The sequence below is a fragment of the Carcharodon carcharias genome, chromosome 7 (genome assembly GCF_017639515.1).
Source record: "Carcharodon carcharias isolate sCarCar2 chromosome 7, sCarCar2.pri, whole genome shotgun sequence".
Lineage (NCBI taxonomy): Eukaryota > Metazoa > Chordata > Chondrichthyes > Lamniformes > Lamnidae > Carcharodon > Carcharodon carcharias.
This window is the reverse complement of record NC_054473.1, coordinates 129,307,647-129,324,906: the sequence shown is the minus strand read 5'-3', so window position 1 is coordinate 129,324,906 and position 17,260 is coordinate 129,307,647. Positions and strand designations below refer to the sequence as shown.

The following is a 17,260-nucleotide window of genomic DNA, read 5'->3' as shown; positions in this document are numbered from 1 at the left end:
TTCTCTTAAGGTTAACTTGCAGGTTGAGTTGGTAGTTAGGAAGGCATATGCAATGTTGGCATTTATTTTGAGAGGACTAGAATATAAAAGCAGGGATGTGCTGCTGAGGCTTTATAAGACTCTGGTCAGACCACATTTAGAATATTGTGAGCAATTTTAGGCCCTGTATCTCAGGAAGGAAGTTCTGGCCCTGGAGAGGATCCAGAGGAGGTTCACGAGAATGATCCCAGGAATGAAAGGCTTAACACGTGAGGAACATTTGAGGACTCTGGGTCTGTACTCGATGGAGTTCAGAAGGATGAGGGGGGATCTGATCGAGACTTTCAGAATACTGAAAGGCCTGGATAGAGTGCACGTGGGGAAGATGTTTCCATTAGTAGGAGCGACCAGGACCCGAGGGCTCAGCCTCAGAGTAAAGGGAAAACCTTTTAGAACAGAGATGAGGAGAAACTTCTTTAGCCAGTAAATCTATGGAATTCATTGCCACAGAAGGCTGTGGAGGCCAGGTCATTGAGTGTATTTAAGACCGAGATAGATAGGTTCTTGATTGGTAAGGGGATCAAAGGTTACAGGGAGAAGGCGGGAGAATGGGGTTGAAAAACTTATCAGCCATGATTGAATGGCGGAGCAGACTCGATGGGCCGAATGGCCTAATTTCTGCTCCTATGTCTTATGGTCTTATGATCTTTGTGGTAACCTGGAATAAAAGCCAGTTACAGAGTGTGATAGTTCATTTTAAGCTTAGTATAAACTGCTTGAAGAATTGAATGTCAGAGTGTGAATTTATTCTGCTAGTAGATAATATGTCATGCTTTGTTTTTTAATGTCATGAGCATTATGAAAACTATGAAAAAACTGCAAAACATTATTGTTTGTTTGGCGTCTAGTTCACACAACAAAAGAGTTAATTAATGCAATCCTATCGGATTGTACATCCATTTATCGGGATGTAAAGTTAAACTGGTCCGAGGCCCCACTGGTTTGACATTACAAGAATGCCTGATTCTGGTGAATTCAAATAACTAGTGCCTAAAAATTGTAACGGCAAATGGTTTTATGTTTGTTCAAAAGAGAATAATTATGTAAAATGATTGTTTGTTTAGAAGCAATTGATTAGTTATATTTTAAAGAAATAGGGCATCTTTTTTGTCCCTGACATGATCCATATTAAGTTAACAGCTTTTTTTATTTTCCATCTTTCTTCGTTGAAGGCCTGTCCTGTAAAATCGGAAGAGATGCATTTCAATGAAATAGAAGTGAGGGTAATATGTGCTGTTGGGGGAACCCTTGGGGAATGTGCCCAAGCTCTGTGAAGATCCCCCAACCTGTTGTGCATCAGCAGAGTATATCAATTTTAATTCCACTTGTTTGATAGGCATTACCTCTTGGCTGTACCCAGAAGCCTTACAACTATAATTTATCTGAAAAGGAAGATGTTTAATAAGGAAAGTAACATTTCTGCCAAAGTCTCGTTGTCCTAGAATATTTTAAAAGGAAACAAATGGCACTTCTTTTAGAAACTTGACTCCTGTGAAGCTGGCTTTCATTATCTTTTTGGCTTCTAAGGCCATGCGCTGAAGTGTTCCTTCGTTTCCACTCTCTGCACTCCTCTCCATTCCCCCACTGGCTCCCAGTATTCCTTTTGATTGAAGCTGTGGACGAAACCTGTGAGCAGGGCAGGGTTACTGTCTGCCAAGGCAAGTGAGAAAATCTCATTAAGTTGCACTTAGCCTTATAAATGCAATAACCATGAATGGGAGGATGGATGCCTCATGGTTATTTAAAAAAATTACCATTTAAAATAAAATTTTGGAGTGTATTAATTTGATAAATACTCAGGGCTATCTAGGCTTTCCAGGCCAGGAGACTGCGTTGATTCTGTTGGGAGATGCTGTAGGATACCTATCATAACTAGTGTTACAGCAGTGGCATAATGGGTGGAAGGGTGACCCTACCACAAATTGGCAAAATATTTACTTTTCAAAAACAAAAAGTCAAAAGAATATGGTAAATCCATAAATTTTTTCTCTAAGAATGATCAGTTTATGAGCAAAATATTCCTTTACGCCCCTTCTTTGATAGTTTGGATTGCTGTAGTTGAATCCTGAAACAAAAAATTGAACCTGTTTTTATGGAAGGTCCTTTTAAATGTCAAAGTAGCAACCAGTTTGAGTTTTAAAATTATATTTCTCAAGCTTTAGAATGGTGACATCGCAAATTAATACACAATAATTTTCTGTGAAAGTTGGCATCTTCTGCAATGTTTCATTTGAATGTAATTTTAGTGTTTATGTATTATACAGTGCTTGAAGCCTATCATGTACAACATTTGCCTGCAGAATCTTCTGAAACTTCCCTTAGATACAACCCTGTATAGTATCTAGCGATTTGGGATATAAGCAAATGTTTGTTTCAACAAATAAGGCTTCACTGTACTTTAGATAGTATTGTGTATAAGATTGTAAACAGTGAGTAATGGCCAAGCATTTTTTGTTTGCCTGCATTAAACTGTTGACAAAACAGTAATATGTTGCTGCTCTGAATTGTGATGAGTTTTTTGCATTTTAAACACAATGTCTAATTTGCAGGAGTGAGACTGTCAGAGTGGTATGTTCATGGTTTGCATTGAATCATGAAGTTTTTTTAGCTAAGAAAATTGGAATTGTTCTTATTAGGTTTGTCTTTTTAAACACAGGGCCTTCCATTTCGTAAAATACAGCACAGCATAACTGCACAAGACCACCAACCTACCCCAGATAGTTGCATCCTGAGTATGGTAGTAGGACAGCTTCAGGTAAGAGTGTTTCTGTTAATGGTTTTCAGTTTTATTCAAAGCTTTAACCCACATTGATGTTCAATGAGAATGTTTATTCTGCCTTTTATATCCATTTCCTATGATGCAAAGAGCATGGTGTCCAAGCCATTTTAGAAAAAAAGTTTACATTCACATCTTTGGATTACAGTAAGAAATTCAACCAACCTTTTTGAAAAAGTTCATAAATTGTAGGAAGGTTCAAAAGCATAATAATAAAACCAGCATCCAACCTTTGAATTAAATACCTAATGGTAATTCACTATTGCTAATTGTTAGTCATTGCAATAGTCTTTTTAAAGAAGTTTTATAATTCTCTTTCTTTGAGTTCTTAGCCCTTAATGGATAACCTCTGCCATTTCCATTCTGGAACTCTCTACTTCCTCTTTCTCACTTTGAGGAAACATGACCTTGCAGAAATGTGACATTCTGTAGTCGAGTATTTAGTGCGGCAACAAGTTTCAATCTAACAAAAAGCCTAGTGGAAGATTGAACTCAAGTTATGGCTCTTAGTCATGTGGAAAATGTTTTTGCACAAGCAAGATATGGTGTTTAGAAGCGACAGAAATGGTGCGTAAAAAGTTAGTTTGTTATAAGGGGAAGCGATAGTGGTATTTTCACTGGACTAGTATTCCAGAGACTCAGGGTAATGCTCTTGGGACCTGAGTTCGAGTCCCGCTATGGCAGATGGTGAAATTTGAATTCAGTAAAATTAAAAGTCTGATGATGACCATGAAACCATTACCGATTGTTATAAAAACCCATCTGCTTCACTAGTGCCCTTTAGGGAAGGAATCTGCCGTCCTTACCTGGCCTGGCCTACATGTGACTCTAGACCCACAACAATGCCCCTTGAACAAGGTCAGCTAGGGATGGGCAATAAATGCTGGCCTAGCTATAGACGCCCACATTCCCATGAATGAATAAAGAACAAAAGCATAATTGGATATGTAGGTGTTTTGAAAAAAATGAATAATTTTAAAGGAGTTGCTGACTTTCTGCATGTACGAAAGAATTGGTAGATGAGTACTACGATGGACCTGTACTAGTACAATATATCATGGTGGAATTTTGTCGGAATCCCCACTAGGCTGTTTTTTTTTTTATATACGATATATAATTGAGGTTAGAGGAGCACAATAGGATGATGCCCCGTACGCTGAAGCTATTTTTTTACTGGATCCAGTGAGATGGTATTCAAAATAATGAGGAGCCTGGACAGAGTAGATACGGAAGAAATGTGTAGGTAGGGAAAATGTGTGAAAGGAGTGAGAACGAGAGGATTTAACATAATTGGCAAAAGAAGCAAAAGTGACATGAGAAAATACTTTCACTCAGTGAGTGGTTAACGCCTGGAATTCGTTGCTGGGTGTGTGATAGAGGCAGGTTCAATCAAAGCATTTGAAAGGGATTGTTATCTGAAAAAGAAGAATGTGCAGGGTTACAGGGAGAAGATGGGAGAATGGCACTAAATAAATTGCTCATTCGGAGAGCTAATGCAGACACAGTGGGCCGAATGGGCTCCTTCTGCTCTGTAACAATTCTGTGATCCTGTGGAATAGTGGTCTTTCATAATCCGGTACATAACTATGTTCCATTCATGTGCCATTGGCATAGGCCTTCGAACAGTTGTTTGCTCACTGTCTTATTTTCAAATTATAATGAAAATTACAATAAAATGGACAGTGTAGAAGGGTGAATCTTACAAAAGGCTTAAAAATGAACTGTGCAATGACTGTATATTGTGCATCAAACCTAGTCATATCATGCTGGAGCAGAAGAATTACAGATAAGGTCCCAGAAAGGACTGAGCTGAAAACTAAATCATAAATGAATCCAACCAAGTAGGGGCAGGTAGATAAATTTAACTTTCACAGGAGCCTGTCAATTAATGGAACAGAACATATGAGTCAGAAATGACCCAACTTAATATCCCACAAATATGCAAGCAGGAAATACAAGAATAAAAGGAAAATTATAATTGGGAGTAACTGGAGGACAAAGCACAGAATGGTTTGCAGCTACAAAATTGAGGAAGCCTGTCTAAGCAAGTGAATTTTGCATGGTGTAGAAGATCTAAGTGGAGGGTAAGAAGAAATTGGTTGTGTGAGAGAGTAGATTTGAGAATTGGGTAGCAGTGGCTATTTTCAGTACAATAGTGTGAATGGAATGATTTGTGGTAAACTCAATGAGTTTAGAAGATACTGCCATCTTACCTGACCAAGGTTAGCTGTTTTCTTCTAATTAGCAGTCTGTTTTTTAATGATTAACGTATCATCTGAATAACCAAGCAGGTGAATTGTGAGAAGTGTTCTGGTTTGATGTAGATAAATTTTTCTTAATGTAGCTTGTTCTTTTTTAATAGCATATAGAAATTATTTATTTGTTAAAATTTTGTGGCTCAGTTGTGTTTATATAATTGTTATGTCATTGTCAAGGTCAGCTAACAGTTACGTGTTGGAAATAATTTTGATTGTACCACGAATAATTAGCTTGCACTATGCCAAATGAAGTGTTTTTGTCGTGGGATATTTTCTGATCTGGCTAGCGAATCGCTTTTAAGTTGTATAGAAGAATTCAGTAAAAATGGACTGAGTTGATTGGTTGTTTCTGAAATAGTTTTGTTTGCCATTTCTTTGGTTAAAGTAGAAAACCATGCTGTTCAAGTAGTTTCTTTCTGGGCCACTTTTGTAATGAGAGTTTTTTTTAAATCTTGCTTTATTTTTTTAATTTTTGTGTGAAGTAATGTTGAGTTTATATCATGATCTCCTGACCAGATGCTGTAATTTGAACTCAGCAGGTGCATAATAGAAATTTCAGAACAGGAGCCATTTGGAGTGGTTGGTGATGCCTATGTACCTTAACTAGTGCAATCTATCCTAATCATGTTTTCCTGATCTTGTGTCTTTCTACATTTTCCTTTTTTTCAAATAATTATTTTAATGCTGCCCCAGCCTCTGTCTCATTAGATGTTCATGGTATACCCTGGGTTCCGCCTGAGCCTCTCAGCTCCTGACCTCATAACAGCCTTGGCCCAAACATGGACAAAAGAGCTGAAATCCAGAGGTGAGAGTGACTGCCCTTGACATTAAGGCAGCATTTGACCAAGTGTGGTATCATGGAGCCCTAGCAAAACTGTAGGCAATAGAATTGGTGGTGTGATGGTGGTGGGGGGAGTAGCTCTCCACTGATTAGTCATACCTAGCAATAAAGGAAGATGGCATGGTTGTTGGATGTCAATCATCTCAGTTCTGCGGGCATCGCTGCAGGAATTCCTTGGGGTTGTGTCCTAGGTCCAACCATCTTCAGCTGCTTCATTAATGACTTTCCCTCCATCATAAGGTTGTAAATTGTGCAATCATCAGAAAACATCCTAATGTTCACCATTCGTGACTCCTCAGATACTGGCGCAGTCCATGTCCATATGCAACAAGACCTGGACAACATTGAAGCTTGAGCTGATAAGTGGCAAGTAACTTTAATACCACACAAGTGCCAGGCATTGATCACCTCCAACAAGAAAGGACCGAGTCATCTCCCCATGACATTCAATGGCATTGCCAATGCTGAATTCCCCTACTGTCAACATCCTGGGGATTACCATTGACCAGAAACTGAATTGGACCAGCTATATAAATACTGTGGCTACAAGAGCAGGTCAGAGGCTGGGAATTTTGTGGTGAGTAACTCGCCTCCTGACTCCCCAAAGCATCTACAAGGCACAAGTCAGGAGTGTGATGGAATACTCTGCCCTTGCCTGGATGAGTTAGCTCCCTCGACACTCAAGAAGCCAGACACCATCCAGGACAAAGCAGCCCACTTGATTGGCACATCCACCACCTTAAACATTCACTTCCTGCACTACTGATGCACAGTGGCAGCAGTGTGTACCATCTACAAGATGCACTGCGGCAACTCAAGGCTCCTTCAACAGCATCTTCCAGACCCGTGGCCTCTACCACCAAGATGGACAAGAGTAGCAGATGCATGGGAACACCGCCACTCCCAAGTTCCCCTCCAAGCCACACACCATCCTGACTTGGAACTATATTGTTGTTCCTTCATTGTTGCTGGGTCAAAATCCTGGAACTCCCTTCCTAATGGCACTGTAGGTGTATCTACACCAGATGAACAGCAGCAGTTCAAGAAGTTGGCTCATCACTACCACCACCTTGAGAGCAATTAGGGATAGGCAATAAATGCGGGCCTAGCCAGAGATGTCCATGTGCTGTGAAATAATTTTAAAAATCATGTTTAATAATCTGCTGTGTGGTAAGAGTTCTTAACTTACCTCTTTGTTGTAATGATAATACCGGGTCTATTTTCCCTGTTATTTAATTAATGACCAGTAGAAACAACCTTTTCTTTTCAGCCTCTCAAACATTTCAAATATCTCGTAAATCACATGTGAAACACCTGTCAGATCCTCTTATAAACTTATACTTGTAAAATAAGCCCCCAACTTCTCGAGTCTCTCTTCATGACTGTAATCTCTAATTCATAGTATTATTCCAATGAATCTTTACTGCACTCTTTCCATGACAGTAAAATCTTTGTAATTGGATGTCCAGAACTGCACACACTATTCCCAACTGTGGTTTAACCAATGTCTTATAGAAATTTAATATTATTTCCTTGCTTTTATATTCAGTGCACCTGAATGGGAAACACAGTAGTGATTTTACCTTTTTTTTGTTCCTTTCTCAGTGCGTTACCCACTTTTGACAATCTATGCATCTGGACCCATTAATTCCTCCTTTCTTGTACTCTAGCAAATTTGCATTGATTGAATTAATGATGTTAACTTACTTTGACTTGATGTTTGCAGTAGGTCAGCCACCCATTTGAAATGTTATTCTAATTTTACCCTGTGCTTGTTAACCTCCACAGAAAAATTATTTGACTTTTTCAGTTAAAACAGTTGGAATTGTAGAAGGTAGCAAATAGTCTGGGGGCAGAGTGGGAGAATTGGCCAAGTGCAGCGGGGGCAATTCGCTTTGACTCTGCCAGTTTTTTAAAAATTGTGTACATGTAGTATCAAATCCATGGATCATTAGCAAATTTGCATTGATTGAATTAATGATGTTACCTTACTTTGACTTGATGTTTGCAGTAGGTCAGCCACCCATTTGAAATTTTATTCTAATTTTACCCTGTGCTTGTTAACCTCCACAGAAAAATTATTTGACTTTTTCAGTTAAAACAGTTGGAATTGTAGAAGGTAGCAAATAGTCCGGGGGCAGAGTGGGAGAATTGGCCAAGTGCAGCGGGGGCAATTCGCTTTGACTCCGCCAGTTTTTTAAAAATTGTGTGCACGTAGTATCAAATCCATGGATCATTTGTACCAGTTTAGTGTGTATATGTTGCACTGGAATTGGGTCAGATTTGGAGGTCAGGCAGACTTTAGAAACCATAATGTTTAGAATCATCAAACTGATTACCTGTAGGTTTTACCCTTCCTTATTTGTTTTTGCTTCGGATTATTGTTAACACTTCAAAATATATCCTGGGGTTTACAAAGGGCAAAATCATACACCTTTTAGTTTTTGACATGGAATCTTCTAATAGATAGCAATTTAATTTAAAAATGCAAGAATATGAAATCAAACTTGGTAACCATTTGTTATTTCATCTTTTGCTCAGGCAGATGACGACCAAGTTATAGGCTTCCAGCAAACATTTTTGTTGAAATGTCTTAGTGATACCTGGGTGTGTACCAATGAGGTCTTCAGGCTAGCACTTCACAACTTTTAATAAATGAACAACTCTCACCCCTGTCTGTCTTTCCTCCTTCCCAGTAAGCACCACTTTTTGCAGTTTTGCATGTGTGTGACCTTTGCAGGAAGTTGCATCATGTTCTTGCTATAAGCCCATGAGAGTTTTTTTTGTCTTGAGTGTTGCACTGAATTTTAAGGAGTTAATAGTTTGCCCTATTCTGTGAATATAACAGAATATATTTGTACCTACAATGTGCAAAATAGAAGCTTTGGATGCATAGACACCCTGTGTAATTTTAATATTATTGCATCAGTACAACTCTTTCCAGTCCAGCTAACTTGCAAGTTTTTTTGTGTGTGGTTGCTGATTGTTTTAGCTGTTTATTGCTAATTAGAGTGGGGCATTCATTTTCCACTAAACTAAACCTTGATTTTTAATAAACTGCTGTGTAAGTATACTACACGTCTTTTTGTGGAGGGTGGGAGATTTTGCAGGAATGCAATGATTTAATAGGAATCATATATATGAGAGTCCAACTGTCACCTAATCAAAAACAAAAGTAACCGGTAAAAGGTGTGCTGTTTGTGAAGTTAGTTATTTCCCCCAATGGCTTGGAGTTTCTCTCTTTGGGTGCAAACTGAAATTGTGCCCATTTTGATAATGTCAAGTGGCACCCAAATATTCTCTCCATCACACCATAATATGCTCAGACTTAAAATTCATATAAATCAGTTGGCAGCCACATTTTAAAAATTTTATTGCCTGTCCTTATTTGCCCTGGAGGTGATGGTGAACCACTGCTGTTCATGTGGTGAAGGTGCTCCCACAATGCCGGTAAGTAGGGAGTTCCAGGAATTTGACCCTGTATGATTAAGGAACAGTGTTATATTTCCATATCAGGATGGTGTGAGACTTGGACAAGAGCTTGGAGGTGGTGATGTTCTCATGCACCTACTGCCCTTGTTCTTCAAGGAGGCAGTGGATGTGGGTTTGGGAGATGCTGTATAAGAAGCTTTGGGTGAGTTGCTGCAGTGTATCTTGTAGATGGTACACACTACAGCCATGGTGTGCCGGTGGTAGAAGGAGTGAAAGTTTAAGGTACAAGGGGGGGTGCCAATCAAATGGGCTGCTAATGTTCGGCTTCTTGAGTGTTGTTGGAGATGCACTCATCCAGGCAACTGGGGAGTATCCTAATAGATTGCTGGCTTACCCCTTGGACATAGTGTAAAGGCTTTGGGTGTTAGGAGGTGAATCGCTCCCTGTAGAATACACAGCCTCTGTCTGTTCTTGTAGCCACCATATTTATGGTTGAGTTTCTGGTCAATGGTGACCCACCTGTGACAGTGAGGGCTTTGACAATGCTTATGCCATTGAATGTCAAGGGGTAGTGGTTAGACTTTCTGCTTGTTGGAGACTGATTCTTAAAATGTTTTGACTTATTCAACCATCATTCACGAATAATAGTCACAGCATTTATTAGAGCCTGATGGAAGCTTTGCAATTTTTAGTTTGGTTTATTCTTTGCCATAAAAAATACATTAAAATACAGAGTGTGTCTCAGGTGAGGATACATTTTATAAAAATGCTTTGAAAATTACAGTTAAAAGACAAGATAAAATGACTTTTACTTGCCACACCTGAAAATCGGGTCACAGAATTGAAACTATTCACCAAACAAGCGCATTTGGAAGATACTCCCATTTTAGTCAGGGCATGGCCAGTTTTACGGATGGAGATTTGTTCAGATGGAAAGTTTGAGGACAGGCATAAAAGGCCGAGGAGACATGGCCATATTATAGTTGCAAATGTTTCACCCTTATGCCCAAAATTTCATGATCTTTTAAGCCACATAATTAGCTTACACCCAGTTTGTAGGAACAGGAGTAGCTCATTTGGCCTGTCGAGTCGGCTCAGTCATTCAGTTAGCTCATGGCTGATCGTCTACCTCAGTGTCACTTTCCTGTGCTATCTCCATATCCCTTGATGTTATTAGTCTCCAGAAATTTATCAGTTTCTGCCTTGAACATGCTCAATGATTGAGCTTCCGCAGCCCTTTAGATTCACCACCCTCTGAGTGAAGAAATTGTTCTCCACCTCAGTCTTAAATGGCCTATCCCTTATCCTGAGATTATGTTTCCTATTTTTTTTAAATTTGTGGATCTGGGCAAGAATGCAGAGGAAACACCAGGTCCGTATATAAAACTTATGCTGAATTAGCCTTCTATGCATTCCTATCCAAAGTAGAATTTGCTGTCATCCATGGAAACTATTACCCGTTTGGAAACACTGGAAAGCATTAACTATATAAGTGAAGCACAATATCGACCAGCAATTTGCAGTGCCAACAGTAATTCGACCTTGACAGAATGGACACCAGTTGTTACAAAACTTAACATATGTTTCATGACGATGACTTTCTGGCATTACTGTAATGGTGTTAGCTTCAGAACCAATTGGTCATGAGTATTTCAGAACTGACTGTTGCTCAAATTTCACCTATTTTTCAATTATCTCTCCTCGCTTCCTCAGATTATCTGGGGTTGAGTTGCCATTGGTGCCAGGTGTTCTTCAGTAACATACCGAAGGGTAGTTTTTCATGTATGAGCTTTGAAATTGTATTAGGTGACTGACCTTTGAGACCATTGTAGCAGAATGCGGTCTTGTCCACCCATATGCTAGGATATTGCAGAATGATAGAGTAAGAGCCAAGAGGGCTGAAGCCATTTGCAGAGCTCCTGCTGCCTCAAATCAACTAACTCATCATGGGTTTTGAAACTTCCAGTTGCTAACCAGCTAAAATTGCTGAGCAATCGAACTGCAGCTGTTCTGGCTTTGAGTTCATGGGTAGGCTAAGAGGGGAAATATTTGGAAAAGCAAGGCAATTTCTTCAGGGAAGAAAATACATATGGACATACAAACATATGAACATACGAATTAGGAGCCTTGAGCCTGCTCCAACATTCAATAAGATCATGGCTGATCTGAATGTAACCTCAACCTCACATTCCTGCCTACCCTTGATAACCTTTCACCTCCTTGTTAATCAAGAACCTACCTAGCTCTGCCATAAAATTATTCAAAGACTCTGCTTTGACTGCCTTTTGAGGAAGAGAGTTCCAAAGACACTCAACTCTGAGAGGATTTCTCCTCATCTGTCTTAAATGAGTGACTCCTTATTTTTAAACAGTGACCCCTAGTTCTATATTTTCCCACAAGAGGAAACATCCTTTCCATATCCACCCTGTCAAGACCCCTCAGGATCTTAAAGGTTTCAATTAAGTCACCTCTTACTCATCTAAATTCCATTGGATACAAGCCTAAGTTGCCCAACCTTTCCTCATAAGACAACCAGCCGATTCCTGGTATCAGTCTAATAAATCTTCTCTGAATTGCTTCTAACGCATTTACATCTTTCTTTAAATAAGGAGACCAGTACTATACACAATACTCCAGATGTGGTCTCACCAAGGCCCTGTACAATTGAAGCATAACCTCCCTCCTTTTGTAGTCAATTCCCCTCACAATAAATGATAACTTTCTATTAGCTTTCCTAATTACCTGGCTGTACCTACTTACTAAGCTTTTGTGATTCATGCACTAGGACACCTAGATCCATCTGAATCGCAGAACTCTCCAATCTCTCACCATTTAGATAATTTTTTTTTATTCTTCCTGCCAAATTGAACAATTTCACATTTGCCCACATTATACTCCATTTGCCAAATCTTTTCCCACTCACTTAACCCATCTTTGTCACTTTGTAGCCTCCTTACGATCTCTTCACAATTTACTTTCCCACCCATCGTTGTGTTGTCAGCAAATTTAGCAGCCATTCCTTTGGTCCCTTCATCCAAGCCATTTATAAATTGTAGAAAGTTGAGGTCCCAGCACTGTGTTCCCTGTGGCACGCCACTTGCCACATCCTGCCAACCAGAAAAACACTCATTTATGCCAACTCTCCGCTTTCTGATAGCTAGCAAATCTTTTATCCATGCCAACATGTTACCCCCCACACCAGGAGCTTTTACTTTCTGCAGTAACCTTTGATGTGGCACTTTATCAAATGCCTTCTGGAAATCTAAGTACAGCTCACTGTACAGCCAGTGTTGCCGTCTGAATGTTCACTGGTAACACTCACTGTACAGCCAATGCGACGGTCTGAATGTTCACTGGTGTCACTCACTGTACAGTCAGATTAACAGTCTGAATGTTCACTGAGCACTTCACTGTGCAGGCAGTGTGGCAGTCTGCTCACTGGTGGCACCCATTGTACAGCCAGATTGATGACCTGAATGTTCACTGGTGCAGCCAGTGCTGCCACCTGAATGTTCGCTGGTGACACTCACTGTACAGCCAGTTTTGTTGTTTGAATGTTCAATTGTGTCACTGCGTGACACCCAGGGTGGCAGTCTCAATACTCACTGTATAGTCAGATTGACGGTCTGAATGTTCACTGGTGCCACTGTCTGGCACTCAGTGCGACAGTCTGAATGTTCACTGGTAACACTCACTGTACAGCCAATGCGACAGTCTGAATGTTCACTGGTATCACTCACTGTACAGTCAGATTGACAGTCTGAATGTTCACTGGTCACATTCACTGTGCAGGCAGTGTGGCAGTCTGAATGTTCACTGGTGTCACTCACTGTACAGCTAGTGTTGCCTTCTGAATGTTCACTTGGTGCCTGGCAGCTCTGGCCACCACACTATAGGAAGGATGTGATTGCACTAGAGAGGGTGCACAGGAGATTCACCAGGATGTAGGCTGGGGTTGTTTTCCTTAGAGCAGAGAGGGTTGAGGGGGGACCTGACTGCAGTGGGTGAAATTACAAGGTCATAGGAAGAAACCTTGCCCCTTAGTAGAGAGGTCAGTAACCAGGGGGCATAGATTCAAGGTAAGGGGCAGGAGGTTTAGAGGGGTTTTGAGGACAAAAAATTTTCATCCAGATGGTGGGGAGTATCTGGAACTTACTGCCTTAAAGAGTGGTAGATGCGGGAACCCTCATAACATTTAAGAAGTATTTAGATGAACACTTAAAACACCACAGCATACAAGGCTATGGGCCAAGTGCTGGAAAATGTGATCGGAGTAGATTAGGGCTTGATGATCGGTGGGGACACAATGGGCCTCTTTCCATGCTGTAGACTTCTATGACATCCAATGGTTCCCCGTTATCCATGAAGAATATGTGACTCATTTGAAGAACTCCACTAAATTGGTTGAACATGATTTCCCGTTTACAAAGCCATGTTGACTCTGCCTGATTGCCTTGAATTTTTCTAAGTGCCCTGCTATAACTTCTTTAATAATAGCTTCTAACATTTTCCCTATGACAGATGTTAGGCTAACTGGCCTATAGTTTCCTGCTTTCTGTGTCCCTCCCTTTTTGAATAAAGGAGTTATATTTGCTATTTTCCAGTCTAATGGAACCTGCACCGAATCTAGGGAATTTTGGAAAATTAAAATCAACTATCTCACTAGCCACCTCTTTCAAGACGTTAGGGTCAAGTCAGTCTGGACTTGGGGATTTGTCAACGCTCAACCTCAACAATTTGTTCAATACCACTTCCCTGGTGAGTGTAATTTCCCTGAGTTCCTCCCTCCCTTCCACTTTCTGATTTACAGCTATTTCTGGGATGTTATTTGTGTCCGCTATAGTGAAGGCCGAAGCAAAATACCTGTTTAATTGACCTGCCATCTCCCTATTTTCCATTATCAATTCCCCAGACGCGCACAGTATAGGACCAGTGCTCACTCCGTTAACTCTTCGTATTTTGATATCTATACTTACTATATGTCTTTATATTACTAGCTAGATTTCTCTCTTACTCTAATTTTTCCCTCCTTATTAATCTTTTTGTCACTCTTTGCTGTTCTTTATATTCTTTCCAATCTTTTGACCTGCCACCCGTCTTTGTGTGAATTATCTGCTTTTTCTTTAAGTTTGATACTGTCTTTAACATTTTTTAGTTAACCACGGGTGGGGAGCCCTCTCCTTGGAATTTTTCTTTCTCATTGGAATGTATATATTCTGTGTATTCTGAAATATCCCTTTAAATGACTGCCACTGAACTTATATTGATATATCCCTTAACCTCATTTGCCAGTTCACTTTAACGAGCCATGCTTTCATGCCTTCATATAGCACTTATTTAAGTTTAAAATACTAGGCTTGGTTGCACTCTCTTCTCCCTCAAGATGAATGCATAATTCAATCATATTATGATTGCTGCTACCTCGGGGTGCCTTCACAGGAAGTTATCAATTAATCCTATCTCATTGCTCAATACCAGGTCTAGTATATAGCCTGCTGTCTATATGGCTCCAGAACATGCTGCTCTGAGAAACTATCCTGAAGACATTCCATGAACTCCTCATCTATTCCACCTTTGCCCATCTGATTTTTCCAGTCTATATGTAAATTAAAATCCCCCATGATTATTGATGTACTTTCTGGTATGCTCCCATTATCTCCTCTTTTATACTCTGTCCTACAGTGTAGTTACAATTAGGAGGCCTGTACACCACTCCCACAAGTGATTTCTTGCTTTTATCATTCCTTATCTCAACCTAAACCGCTTCTACGTCCTGGTTTCCTGAAATTAGGACATCCCTCTTTAATGTGCTAATGCCACCATTAATTAATAGAGCCACCCCTCCACCTTTTCTTAACTTCCAGTCGTTCCTAAATGTCACATACCCTTCAATATTCAGGTCCCAATCCTGTACCATGTCCCTGAAATGTTTATCAGATCGTACTTATTTATTGATATCTGTGCTATCTGTTTTGTTTCGAGTGCTATTTGGATACAGAGTCCTTAGTTTTGTCCTCTTCTTATTTTTGTAGTGTCAAGCCTTATCTGCTGATTTACTCTTAGATTTGTACTCTCTGTACCTTCTTTTCACAGTCTGTTTATCATTTCCCATATTAATAGCTGTCTCTCTTGCCTTGTCTCTACTCTTTAGTTTACCACATCTTTCCAAATTTGATCCCTTGCTTCTACTATTCAGTTTAAAACTCTTTTACTTCCTTAGTTGGGTGGCTCGCGAGGATGCCAGCCCCAGCATGGTTCAGGTGTAGGCCATCCCAATGATACAGATCCCACTTTCTCCAATACTGGTGCTAGTGTCCCACAAACTAGAACCCACTTCTCCTACACTAGCCTTTGAGCTATGCATTCATTTCTGTAATCTTATTTGTCCTATGCCAATTTGCACGTGGCTCAGGTAATAACCTATAAATTATTAGCTTTGAGGTTCTCCTCTTAATTTGGTGCCTAGCTCGTCATGCTGACTATGCAGAGCCTCCTTCCTCATCCTGCCTATGTCGTTGATACCTACATGGACCACGACCACTGAATCCTCGCCCTCCCACTGCAACTTCCTCTCCAGCCCTGAGCAGATGTCCCGAGCCCTGGCACTGAGCAGGCAACAAAGCTGTCTGGACTCTTGCTCTTTGCTACAGAGATCAGTGTCAATTCCCCTTGCTGTACGGTCCCTTAGTACCACAACATTCCTTTTTGTTCCCCCCATTTGGGTGGCTTCACAGTGCCATGGTCAGTTTGCTGATCCACTCTGCAGCTCCTACTCTCATCCAAGCAAGCTGAAAGAACCCAAGCCTGTTGGACAATTGCAGCGGCTTGCACTGCTGCCCCCTGGGTCTCCTTAGCTGCCTCACTCGCATGCACACCCTCCTGCCCCTGGCCACTGACCAAATCAGAAGACCTTACCCTAAGTGGTGTGACTGCCTCCTGGTATAAAGCATCCAGGTAACTTTCCCCTTCCATGATGTGTTTCAGAGTCTGCAGCTCAGTTTCCAGCTCAATAACTTTGAGCTGAAGTTCCTCAAGCCGCAAACAACTTATTGCAGACGTATTTACCCTGGATTATAATGTTATCCAGGAACTCCCACGTGATGCAGCCGTGTCACATCATCTGTCCTGCCATTAAACTGAGGTTTGGTTATTCTCACTAAGCAGATCCAACCCATTGGCCCTCTTAAGATTTTTTCAAAAAACAGGACTGTAATTATTGTCATTTAATTATATGTTTTTAATAGTGAAATATCACTAGAGGCTAATGGTATCATATTGTGCTGTGTGATTTCACACATTCTGAAATTGGGGAATTTGCAGTGCAGATGAAGGGATGTGATTTACTGAATGATTGTCACAATTTCCTGGTGTGTTATGGGAAAAGGAAATGAGGAGAACTGAGCAGTCAAATATTTCAGAAGTCTCTCGGCAACTAGCTCATGATAGCATCGAGCATAATGCATGGTGACCTAAAGAAAGGATGCACAAGTTAAATGGCTATTGATTTATTACTGTATCTTAAATTTTTGGTATCATGCTTAGTCTCTGTGTTAGAAGTAATTTTAACAACTGATTTTCTGCAGTGACATGACTTTCTATTTTTGTGACCATGAATGGGTTGAGCAATGATACTTATGGAGGAATTTGCATTTAATTGATGCTCAGGTCCTTATTTCTATTGATTGAATCCTCCTCATTCTTTGTCCCCATGGGGGAAGCTAGATATGAGATGTCTAATATCCTAGGTGCAATATACAGAAGGGCAGTGGCATTCTCCTCATGCCCTGGCCAATATTTTCTGTCCTCCAAAATGAATAAAACAAAACCTGGTGGCTATGTAATTGGTGCTTGTGGGATCTTGCTGAGGACACTTATCCCTGCATTTCAAATACTTCATTAGCTGTGAAGCACTTA

The 17,260-nt window shown here is 40.3% G+C and overlaps 1 protein-coding gene across 2 annotated transcripts in view; it reads left to right on the top strand.

The window, feature by feature from the left end:
- Positions 1 to 17,260, top strand: part of nutf2 (nuclear transport factor 2) — a 53,637-nt gene that overhangs the window by 21,567 nt on the left and 14,810 nt on the right. The window contains exons 4-5 of one of the 2 annotated variants that reach the window (XM_041191315.1): positions 2,696 to 2,794; positions 6,214 to 6,280. In XM_041191315.1, coding sequence (XP_041047249.1) covers positions 2,696 to 2,794; positions 6,214 to 6,280 — 166 coding nt within the window. The remainder of the gene's footprint in view (positions 1 to 2,695; positions 2,795 to 6,213; positions 6,281 to 17,260) is intronic. The other variant, XM_041191314.1, reaches the window with a different exon arrangement.